The sequence below is a fragment of the Oenanthe melanoleuca genome, chromosome 1A, assembly GCF_029582105.1.
Source record: "Oenanthe melanoleuca isolate GR-GAL-2019-014 chromosome 1A, OMel1.0, whole genome shotgun sequence".
NCBI lineage: Eukaryota > Metazoa > Chordata > Aves > Passeriformes > Muscicapidae > Oenanthe > Oenanthe melanoleuca.
In genome coordinates this window covers 63,556,798-63,569,097 of record NC_079334.1, presented here as the reverse complement: position 1 = coordinate 63,569,097, position 12,300 = coordinate 63,556,798, and the positions used below count along the sequence as shown (strand labels likewise).

The 12,300-nt window shown below is 46.6% G+C and overlaps 1 protein-coding gene and 1 long non-coding RNA gene across 2 annotated transcripts in view; one reads left to right on the top strand and one right to left on the bottom strand.

The window, feature by feature from the left end:
• CCDC3 (coiled-coil domain containing 3) overlaps positions 1–3,966 on the bottom strand; it is a 35,303-nt gene extending 31,337 nt beyond the window's left edge. Inside the window, exons 1-2 of the mRNA XM_056481780.1 lie at positions 3,200–3,966; positions 2,113–2,287 (exon numbers count right to left, since the gene is read on the bottom strand). Of these exons, the coding sequence (XP_056337755.1) occupies positions 2,113–2,287; positions 3,200–3,612 (588 nt within the window). The 5' untranslated portion in view covers positions 3,613–3,966. The remainder of the gene's footprint in view (positions 1–2,112; positions 2,288–3,199) is intronic.
• LOC130248206 (uncharacterized) lies at positions 3,319–7,764 on the top strand. The gene is made up of 2 exons (XR_008839609.1): positions 3,319–3,408; positions 6,993–7,764. It is a non-coding gene; the product is annotated as an uncharacterized LOC130248206 (long non-coding RNA).
• Positions 7,765–12,300: the final 4,536 nt, after the last annotated feature.

The following is a 12,300-nucleotide window of genomic DNA, read 5'->3' as shown; positions in this document are numbered from 1 at the left end:
TCACACTGTGACAGGATGTGAGCAGACATGGAGACAACTGGGAAAGCCACCACTATCTGTAACAAGGCAGAGAGAGGAGGGAAACACTGGGAAGAGCTGAGGAACAAATTCCTAATATTGCAGCAGCCAGAAATGTCATCCCTTTCCCAGGCTGGGGCAGGCGGGCGCCGGGAGCTGGAGCTCGGCTGGGCAAACACAGATGCAGGAGCTGAATGGGAGCACAGTCAGCCCCAACTATTTTTAACGGTGCAGAGGAAGCTTTTACTTTTCATTATGAGGGCGAGACAAAGTGTCCAACAGTTGTGCTGAGTTTGTTCACTGGATGGGTGGGGGCTGAAGCCTGTAAAGCCCCCGGCCTCTGTCTGTGGGACCAGCAGCTCTAATCCCCCCCAGTCTACTCACAGCTGCACGGGTCAAAGAGTGCAACAGCTGAAATGCACTTTTGATACATGTGCTGAGGGTTGCCCCAACTTACCCTGAGGGTTTCTGCCTGGTGATTTCCATTAAAGCTGATCAGTGAGATCCACTGCTGGCATAAACGAGCACCAGCCCATCAATGTCCCCTACATTTAGCTCAGCATGACAAAATAAACAGGGCAGAGGCAGCACAGGCAGACACTGGCAGTTGGATCTGGTGGTCCCTCAATGCCACTTTGCTCCCCTGGACAAAAATTGTGGATTTGGCAGCAACAGCACCTTTTCTTGCCAAGTATGTTGTTTGTGGCACTGGGGAGCAGGGGGGGTGGGAGGGAGGAGGCAGGGCTGGGACCAGGGCTCTCCACCTCCCCCTTCTTGCCCAGACAGGATTACAGCTCAGCAACTGAATTGTAGGATAATTAATTTCCTCTTAAACATCAATTTCTGCTGCTGTATTACAATACACATGTATTTGAACAGCACCATTCCACACTCCCTCCTCAAAATATCAGCAGCAAAAAAAACACTTGCTCATGGGGCATCCCAAGGAGAGGAGCTGTGTCACTGGCCAGATGGTCACACAGCAGCTCAAACTTTGTATGCTGGCATTCAGCCAGGTGGTGAAAGGAGAAGGCTCAGCCAGCTACTGAACTCCCTGCATCCATCTCCCAAACACTCACACATCTGCTGTCATACATAAACATCATGCCCTGGGTGAATCCACAGAAGACACAAGCAATGACACCTGTCCTGTCTGTCCTGACCTAGAGAGGTGCTTAAAATGTTCTCAGCTACCAGGGGAAACCACCAGCCTCAGGATATAAGGTTTGGCACTAAGCCAGCTCTACAAGTTCCACTTTTGCAAAAGTATATGCATATCCAGAACATGCACACACATGATAACAGGTTGCTCCTCTCTGCCAAATAAGCATTTATTAAAATCCTGATTTTATTATACACACTACAATCCTATAAAGGGGCTCAGAAGCCACCAACAGTGGGCATCTTTGGACTTTCCATATGTTCTTAAGAGAGGCTTGCCTAAAGGGTAAACTGCTTTCTGTGGCCTTCCTTGAAAGGAAAAAGAGACATTTCATCTGTCTTGTTCAGAAGTAACTGCTGGCATCGCCCAGAGGAACCCTGCCCTCATCACTCACATGGAACGTGCCCTCAAGAGCCTATTTTTCCCCAGATGCAACAAAGGCAGCTCAGGGCAATTAGCTCAGTAGACATTTATTCTCTTATGTGGAGTCAGGCAAGAATAATCCCTTACAGTCTGTAATGGTTCAGGCACTGCTCTTGCTACATGAGATGAACACTGAAGTTCAAAAGAAAAGCTCTGCTCCTGAACATTTCAAATTTAAAAATGAGGTCTAGAGATAGCAAACCCAGGAATGATCTGGGTGGGGGAGGACAGGATCACAAGTAACACTATTTTCAACCTATTGCTCATGAGCAAGTTTATACCAAGCTTTGCTCAGGTCTATGGGAAGCTAAAGAGGTTAACACAGAGGTCAGCTTTGGAAACAGCTTAATATTTCCTCACCAGTGTGTTCCTTTGCTAGTGATACTACCTAAGGAACAGGAAAATCAGGGACCTGCTGCTCTGCATTCATATACATATGTTCACAAAAGACATGGAAATGCCTGTGCCCACTTTGAAAACAAGCACTGGAAAGCAAACAAACCCCTTACCCGGTTGTCTTCTTGAATCTCCCAGTCACTGGAGAAGCTCAACACGTGCTGTGCCTGCGAGCAGTTGGAAAACTGGAAAAGGCTGGCAAACATCCTTCTGTTCTCCTGGGTATCAGGGAAAATCGCCTCCTGGAAGTTGACTCCGTGTGGCAGGAGGATGTAGTTCTCATCCATTCTGGAACACAGATTGCAAGGGCAGCCCACTGTGAGAATGAACAGCACTCTCTCTCCTGCAGAAGTCACCTGTCATACTTCAGCCTGGCTCAACAGAAAGTCACACAGACTTTTAGCCAGCAAGTGGCTCTCTCTGGCATGTCAGTCACTAAAATGACAATTTCCACCACAAGGACTGGATCAATCATCAGCAGTAAGGACCAAAGAGGCTCCTTCCACCCTGCAGACACCTGTGAAACCACATGAAGGAGGCAAATCTGTATTTTGGGACATGGTTTCTACTGAATTTGCATCACTTTGCCCTTGAGCCGAGAGTTTAAGTACTCCTTCAAGCAGTCAATAAATAACTTGTGTCAATAAAGTGCGTTTAAAGATCTTGCCGCAGACTAAGCCCTAGACAGCATCAAAATGAGTTTTGTTATGCATCCAGTGCAAGAATATACTAAGTATTTCAAAAAAGCCACTGCAAATGCTCTTGAATTGAAAGGTCACAGAGATGGCTGTGTTCCCACATTGTGGTTTATTTTCTTATTCTTTCGATGAGCCCAAAGTCAGGGTTTGGCTGGGACTCGGGAGAGTCGATGGAAAGCTATCGGGTGAGTATTTGGGGACGGATTTTAAACTCCCATGCCAAACTTCGGCAAATAGCCGCTGGCCTCTCTCCAGCTCTGTGACCGTCCCGCCGCGAAAACAAAAGCAGCAGCACCCACGAGCTACTCAGCAGCAGCTCCCCGTGCGTGTGCTGGCCGACAGTGCTGGAATACTACGGGAGTTTGGTGTTTCGGGCTTTTCTTTCCCTATAAACTGTGGGTGGGAGCAGGCGCTGCGCGGAGAGCGGCAGCGGGGCGGAGATGCCCCGGAGCCGGGATGCGACATCCCAACCCCTCCCGGACCCCGCTGCCCCGGGACTCACCGGAGGAAGAAGAAATAAGAGTAGCCCTGCATGACGGTGTGCGAGTGGCAGGAGAAGTAGCCGAGGCCGGTGAGGTTGAGGCGGGAGCCGGCGGGCACCTCCAGCATGCTGCCCCACGCCTGGTCGCACAGCAGCTCGATCTCGGCCGAGTAGAAGAGGTCCCCCGCTCCCTGCTGGGGGCCGCCGGGGGGACCCCTCTGCCAGGGCAGGTAGTTGTAGGCGCCGTAGGGGTCGGGGTGCAGCGCCAGCACCCGCGCGTACACGATGATCGCGGCCAGCTCGGCCCGGCAGCCCTCGCTGAGCGGCCGCCACTCGGCCGGCAGCTGGCAGCCCTCGGTACCGCCCGGCCGGCCCGCCAGCACCAGCGCCAGCGCCAGCACCAGCACCGGCACCGGCACCGGCAGCGCCGGCATCGCGGGCGGCTCCGGGCCGGGGCTCGGGGCGCTGCAGCGGGGCAGGACGGCCCGGAGGCGCTGCGGGCTGCCCCAGAGGCTGCGGGGACCGGGGCTGGGAGAGAGCGATGAGAAGGGGTTGGGGTGCAAAGGGCGGCAGGGAGCAGCGGAGGGTGCCTGGGGCAGATGCCCAGAGGGCGCAGAGCTGAGCAGGCAGCGGGGAGAAGGGGCGAAGATGCAGCGGGTCCAGGGGCAGGGGGTGTCCGGGGACAGAGATGCGAGGAGCAGAGATGCAAAGGGGAGGGATGGGAAAAGGCAGAGATGCAAAGGGGGCAGAGAGGCAAAGGGGAGGGATGTAAGTGAGAGAGGTGCAAAGGGGGAGGTGAAAAGGGAGGGATACAAAGGGGAGGGATGCAAAGGCAGAGTTGCGAAGAGGAGGAATGCAGAGGGAAGAGGTGGACAGGACGGAGACTGCAAAGAGGGAAGGTGCAGAAGGGCAGAGATGGGAAAGGCAAGCACACTCCGGAGTGAGGGCAGCTGCTGCCAGACACTCCCTGGACCCGGCGTGAGCACTTGGTGGCACCCAGGGTTTTGGAAGCTGAAAGTGTGGCTCGTAGGGTTTTGGAAGTGCAAGGGTCCCAGAGGATCAGGGGGCTGTGCACAGTTCCCCTAGGAAAGAAAATCTTGGGAAACTTAAGATGTGTTTATTTAGAAACTTGTAACTCTAGGCATCCACTTCTCCCACTTCAAATGAGCCTGGAGAAAAACTTGCAGATTTAGGAGACCAGCTCTTCCTAGCAGCCTGCAATCATTTTCCAAAATACATCTGGTGAGCAAGGTAAAAGTAAAAAGCCAAGTATCAATATATTTTGACTTCCCACTGCTTCATCCTAGAACAGTCTGATGCAGCTTAGGGCTTCTCCAGCTTTTTGGCAGAGAGCTCAAAGACTGACCCTCTCCCCACATACAGACTGCTGTGGAGCTTCTCCCAAGGATCCCTGGGGGCCTTGCACCATTCACAGCCTCCAACACCCTCTTTCTATTTCAGTATTCTCCTTTTCCCACATCTGATCTCACTCGAATAATAGTCAGGAATGGGCATGGGATGCTTAAAATCTTTTGGAACGCTTTCTCTATGAATATCATGGAGACACAGTCACAGTTAAATCTCTCCCTGGCTGTAAAAGTTAATCAAAGTCTGGTATCATGTCCTGGCTTGTTCTTTTAATCTTACCCTCTATCTGTCTCCATCTGCCTCTCCAGTCCTCTACAAGGACTAGGAGCTCTTGGAAGCAGAAGGTGCCTCTTTGTTCCATGTTCATGCTGCCCCTGGTAAAGGAGGGTCCTTGTGCAGGACTGGGGTTCCAAATAATGAATCATCAGCTGAATAATGCTGATTCAACTCCATAATAGTGAGATAAAACATCTTCAGTGACAAGTGTCTTCCTCTGGAATAGTGTAATCAGTCTCATCTGTGTGCTGAAGAGTTTAACAAAGTAGTATTCATATCTCATGATGACAAGATGCTACAATATATTTCATCATAGATTTATGCATGAACAGCAAAGTTGGTTCTTGCTAAAAGATAAACAGATTTTTATTATTTTTTCCTTTAAAAAATCAGAATGACAGAGGTTTTTTTCTAATTTTTTTTCCCTGTTTCTCGAAGATCAATTAATTACTTCCAACTTTCAGGAAAAAAGTTTAAAAGGCCATTTTGAATTTTTTTAAGAAAATACCTTCAAGAAATCCCAAAAGACCAACCAGCTCAGTATTTCTTTAATGTTAACCACTAGGAAAAGCTGCTTTTTGCTTTGGAACCTGAAGGGACAAAACTGTGATAGAGAAGGTTTCAGAGCCTCTTTCAGTAGCTTTTAGATAAATAAATAAAAAATAAAGAGTAAAACAAAGAATTGAGGTTGATATTGACTTCAGATAAAGCTGAGGCTGTTTTGGAGTCATTTTGTGCAATCCAGTGTAAGTGGAGGCTTTGATTTGAACCTCAGGTTTCTATTGAGAAATGGTATCTTGAGGCATTGGCAAATAATAGAGAGAAGTGCTGCAAGTGTTGGGAGAAATGTTCAGCCCATCCAAGGTGGTCTCTACATGTCTGTCCATGTCTTTCCATGTGGTATGAGTGGTGTCAGAGCCCAGCAGCTTCATCCATGCAAATCTTGTGCTCAATGTGGGTAGCAACATTCTAGTGTTTTATTACTTCAGTGCCACTGCATTGCAGGCAGAGCTCCAAGGTTGGTTTTGTCCCAGAAACCAAATTCTCAGCTTGTGTAAAATAAAGTTTCTATTTTCTCTGTGTATACATACAAGATCGGTATCTTCTGGGTAGAAAAGCCTCACATTTAACTTTCATCTCTGCTTACTGTGTGCTGCAAGTAAATAATGGTCAACTGTCCTCAAGCCACTTTGGAAATAACTGATGTAAGCTGCAATTGATCTGTTCTGCTGTTCCTCACATTTCATTTAGCCACCACATAACATAATTTAGCTGGGAGGGAGGACAGGGTGAGAAAGGAGAGGCAGCTCACAAGCAAAATATGGAAGTGTTTCCTTAATGCTACTACTAATAGCCTAAACTGCTTATATTTGATCAGGGTGCTGGAATCAGTGGGACAGCTCAGAAAACACAACAGCATTTGCTGGCATACTCTGGTGCTGGCTGATGCTCTCCAAATTGCCTTTTGGTGGTGATCACCAGAATGTGGATGCAAATAATTAATGTTCTGTGGAATTTCTCTGTCATTCTGCAGAGAGGTCGTGTCAGCAATTTGAGGATATAGCTGGCATCCATGGAGTTGATTTCAGAGCTGAATGAGCTGAAGGGAGTCTTAGCCATAACTGTGGAAGAGACACAGTAGGTGTGCAAGTCTGCACACAAAAATACCTCTCCCTTGGAAGTGTCTGATTTCCTTGGTCTCCTTCATTCATGTTTGCTGGTGTTGTCACCACTGTCACTTAAGGGCTTGGGGTGGCTCATCTTCTCCCATGCCCTCTGTGACATATCCCCAGCTGAGACCTCTCCCTGTCAGGAGTCTCTCTGGAGATTTATTAGTGTGTAACCTTTCCTTCCCATATCAATAAGCTGATTCTTTTGCTGTTCAGTTCATTAGCAACTCAGATGGGTGTTTTGGTAAAGAGTTCACACCAACTACATTCAGTGATTAATGTGATTTTGTTCTTAAATTTCTCTCCACATCAGCACCATCAATTTTTTCTCTCTTCCTTCATTTCTGAGGTAGTGAAAAGCAACAGGAGCATCTGAATCCATTCCAGGAGTCCTTTCTCTTCCAGCTCTAAATAACAAGGAATTAGTGACATGAAGTAAGGATTTAAAGCCCTCCCTGGAGACTGCATCCTTCAGATCTGTGTTTGCTGTTTCTCTGCAGGGATCCACCGGCTGATCTGAGACCTTCTTCAGTGCAGTGTGAATACTTTTGTACTGTGAACTCAGCGTGGGTCTGACAAGTGCTGCAGCCAAAACCAGCTAATCAGAGGAGCACCAAAAGAGCCAATTACTGCTCAGGCTGCACTTTCAGCCACTCATGCATGTGCCACAGTTATTCATTCACTTCCTCTGCTTAGATAGTCTTTGAGACAGGCTCATGATTTTCCCAGGCAGGAACTCTGCCTTTTTTTTCACACATTTTTACAGATATTTAAATCAAAGATTTCTCCCCCGGGCTATGTAATTTTCTTTGCTGTTTCTGTGGCAATGTGGGTGATTGAAACCTTTTAATAAAACATTGCTCTGCTCTGTCTCTCTTTGCCTCTGAAGTATTGACTGAGTTGAGTGTTAGTCCAGGTATCAAACAGGAGAGCACGGTGCTCAGTCTTGCTGCCTTTCTGATGGATGTAGGTGATCTGAAACTTCAGCCCAGCTGTCTTTTATTTATATATCTGCAGTGATTCCTTTGTAGTCCAGGGTACAAAATATCAAACCCAGATTTTTTTCCCCCCGCCTACCAGTTTTTAAACTGGGTGACCTACAAAGATGAGTATTTGGCTGTGCTAGTGTCCCCACAGGAAGAGATGTTTTTGTTAGCTTCTTCTATCTATGCTTCTCTAATTTGAGTCATTCTTCTCATAGTTTGACATTTGGTCCATTGTATTTAACTATTTTTGTACCAATACTGGACTGACTGATTCCTATTTTTTTTTTTTTTTAAATCACATTTCCTGGCCATAGTTATTCATGTTTTTTTCTTTTGAAGAGTAATCATGACCATGAAGAAACTGGACCTTTGGGGGTCAGCTGGGAATACACAGTTGTCTCGAAGAGTTTGGAAAGATTTATTTTATGCACAGCAGTAAAAGGACTTTCTGTAGTATCAATTAGAATTCAAATAGAAAAGTGAGTAGAAGGATCAGGTAGTTGGTAAATATGGATATCTTTGGCTGTACCTGCACTGTCTCTTTCTGCTCTCTCTTGTCCCCTTTGGCCTTTACCTTTTCCCTTGTCTATCTTCACAGAACCATAGAATGGGTTGGGTTGGAAGGGACCTTAAAGATTCCCTAGATCCACCCCCCTGTCTTGGGCAGGGACACCTTACACTAGTCCAGGTTGCTCAAAGTCCCATCCAACCTGATGCTGAACATTCTGAGGGATGGGGCATCCACAACTTCTCTGGGCAGCCTGTTCCAGTGCCTCATCACCTTACTCAGTAAAGAGCTTCTTCCTGCTATCTAATATAAACATACTCTCAGTTTGAAACCCATCTTCCTTCTCCATTCTGCCCTCATTGTGGTCACTGAGTCCTGCTCTCCTTTGCCCTGATCTCTGACAAACTTCACCAATCCAAATGCAGTTTCCTTTGGATCTGGACCTCTGTCCTGTTAGCTGTGTTCTCCTACTGAAACTCCCATCTTAGCCTGGCTCCCTGACATCTGGTCCTCATCTCAGACCCACCGTTTCTGAAGGGGAACAGTTTTTCTCTCATCCATCACTTGGACTTGCAACCTGGATGACATCCTCACTTTAGACTTCTCTCTCTATTCTCAAGGTTGTGTCGACACTTTCCCTATAGTCTCTCCCATACATTCTCCCTTTCCTGCCGTTCACAAAACAAAGATGCTTTTTTGTCTCATGCTAGAGTCCTGCAGCATCTTTTCCTGGGCAGACCCAGCCTTGGCCCACCACTGCCTATCTAATTTATTGCCACATCCAGTCCTTTTCCATCTCATCATGACTGAGCATCTTTACCTCCCATCTTTTCCCTGGATTCCCTTGGCAACCTGCCTCCTCCACGCTCTGTTTACAGAACAGCTCTGAGGCAAGGGCTTCCTCAGATCCACATTTCTGCAGCAGCTGGTTTGTGAGCCATGTCTGCAGGTCCAAGAACAAGAATAGCAACAACATGCAAGCTGATTCCAGCCCAAGTCAGCAGAGGCCAGAAGTTGCTGTGCTCATAAGTCTGTTCATAAATCAGTGTGAAATGTGCTGTCTGAGTGTAGCTCCCAGTAGACATCTGCATAACACATACCACTGATACAACCAGCGATGGGAAAGATATCCAAACACAGCATTCCCACAGCTGGGGAGAAAGGAATAGAGATGTCTAATTCCCCTGTCCCTGGGGTGAACCCTGGCTCAGGTAAAGGCACTTTTTAAGCATCAGAGGTTTTAAAGGCAGAGAGATTGTTAGGAGAGTTTAGTCTGTCCACAATGATGCTGTCACCCAGGGACTCCTGTGTCATGATCATTACTGAATTTAGAAGAAGAAAGTGGAAGACACACAATTCTCACTTTAAAATCTCAGGTGCTGGAGAAGACAGGTCATTCCTTGGTCAGTCATTCCAATGCTAAAATCTTATGTTTTTTCTCCTTCTGGATCTAACTGGCTTCAGATTCCATCCATAGGTTCATGCCATGCTGTTGTCTGCTACGTGAAAAAAAAACCCTCTTATTAGAAATTCTCACCCAGCTTTGGCATTTATAATCCAATTATCAAATACTCCCTTGAATACATTGAACACACTTTCCTTTATTTGGTGACAAGATGACTGGACATTATTGTAGCTTCATTACCCCAGACTTCTAACATTCTCTTCTTCAGCAGACACCAGAGATGAACTCAGGATCATAAAGCCTGGTCTCCAAAGAGCCAGAGAGAGAGCAGCACTACCACATCTATTTGGTTTCCTGCTCTTTTATCCAAGAACCACATTTATTCTGCTAGCCAACATTACACAAGTATGGAACAATTTTCATTAGTCACTCCTGAAGAAAAATTGTATTGGCAAAGTACAATCTGCCCTTCAATCCAAGATTCACTTATCAAGTGAAGGTAATTCTGGCCTGGTTTTGGGCCAGGGCAATAATCCTTCCAGCACCCAGTCACTCACACTGGTTCTCTTCAGCTGCAGGATCACAGGAGAGTGATGAAGAAAAGTGATGCTTACATATCTAGGTCCTAATGTAACAGTCATACTGTAGGACTTTGACTTCTTGTCTGGAAATAAAAAGATAGAGATGTGAAATGTTTTGTCTTTGTTCAAGCTTTCTGGATTTATATCTTGTCCCTCCTATGTTTCCTGAGAGTTTAATTTTCTTCATTTTGAATCACAGCTGGAGGTAACATGTTTGACACAATTTTCTTCTAAAGTGAATTTAATGCTCTATGTGGTAACATTTCTGGGACTGACTTTTCTTTGTGCCCCCAGCAGAAGAGAAGCAGGACACAGCAGAGCTGTGGAAGGGGTTGCCTTTCAAAAGGGCCAAGATGCTCCCAAATAAAGCCCACTTTGTGACTGCAGAGAAGATGTGCAGGTAGATCCAGCAAAGACAGGTCATCAGAGACAAGTGTCCCTGTGCAGCCTTTCTTCCTTCATCACTCAGAAACCAGCACCTGCCCTCAGAGGGTCTTGTGTAGAGCCCAAATGGAAATAAGAATCATTCCTCTTACATTACATTCCTCTTACAGCAATGGGTATTTGTGTACAGAGGCTGCCCAGCCCCAGCTTGGGATGATCCCATGCAGACGAACATCTCTTCTTGCAGTTTGGATGGACAGAACAAAAAGGGGAAAAAGGCATCTTATAATGAGAGACCTTAGCACCATGTATGGTTAATGCAATTGAACTCACTCTCTGCTCAGTTTTCACAACTGGGTTCTTATTCTGATGAGTTAATTCCCTTTGACGTCCCTTCTGTCCCTCCCCTGTTTTCATTGAGTCTAAAATAACCCAACTGTCCATCTTGCTTATGGAATTACTGAACTTTCGAGAGAACACAAAGTGCTCTCCCACAAGGATTTGGGATTAAACCTCTCTTGTTTATGTTAAACATTACATCTTAATTCTTCCACTGCTGGAGGGCAAATGAGTCCCCACAACCCCAAAGAAACCTGCTTTCAAGCCTATAGCAGAGGTCAGTGTGATTTGTTTCTCATTATAGATGTTCTTTCCAGTAAAGTTGTCTCATGGTATATGACAGTTCTATTACAAAACACCTCTATATCATTTAAAGCATTTTTATTTAAAATATTTTCCATTATAAACCAAGAGATGCTTTATTTTCAGTGCAAATTCTCTTCTCTCAAACTGCACTAATCAGTGTAGTACCTGATTATTTTTCGTGGGGTGGGGGAATCAACTGCTTCCCATCCCATGTCTCATTCAACACCCCAGGAGCTCTGGATTTGGAGTGGGGAATCCCACTGAAGCTGGCACTTCCTTGAACTGGGTCTGACTTCAATCTCCTGGCTCTGGGACTGTGTGTGACTCCTGGACAGATGTGCATGCACATCTGGAGGGGAAGACTTGTGGCAAAGAGGGACAAGGCAGCACAGATTACTGAGTGACAGGTAGTGTAGACCACCACAGGGTTAGAAGTGCCCCTGCACCCCAGGAACCTCACAGATGAAGAGGTAGGAAATAATGAGGCATGAGGCAGACACAGGGATGCAGAGCCCAGGAGAAAGCTGAAGACAGTGAGGAAAAGGCAGAGGAAGTGGTAGAAAGAGACTTAGGACAGGAAGAAAAGAGCAGTAGGGGAAGTACCTTGTCAAGGAAAATTTTAAGCAAAGAAGGAGCAAATGAAGGAATTCAGTTAACTAATTGAACAGTATACAGTAAAACTAGAGAAATAAGGACAAGAAAGGAAGGAAAAAGGAGCAATGAGAACCCTAAGCTGTTTGTTCTTGTTTTTTTTACATGACCACCAACTGGAGATGTCCAGTACAAAACAAACCCCATCAGAGAAACCTGTACATCCTCACAGGAGTTATCAGACCATCTGTAACACCAGCTTTCACTCTCACACTAGCCTGCATTGCCTCCTGTCCTGCAGAAAGTGGGCTTAGCCTGAGTGTCATGCCCTGCCTTATGCCTCTCTCAGCTGCTCCCTGTGCTCCTGACCCTTCTAGAGCCAGAGAGCAGTTGTGCCTGCCCCATCACAGCGCCACCATCATCCCCAAACCAGCTTTTTTCTCATGGGCATCCCTGCACTTACTTCAATTTCTGGGCCATTTTAAATGAACTACCAAGAGGAGAGAGGTGAGTTTTCTTGTCTGGGGTGACAAGTGCAGGGTCATAACCTTCCCACCAACTTCCAGCAACACTCACATGAGGTGTGCCTACTCCCCATGAACTACCTATTCCCTAACCACCATCCAGCAAGTTTCTCACTTGAACTGCTGCTGAGAGGGCATCAAAGCATCTAGAAAAAAACTCACTAAATGGGTCAAGGCCCTGCTC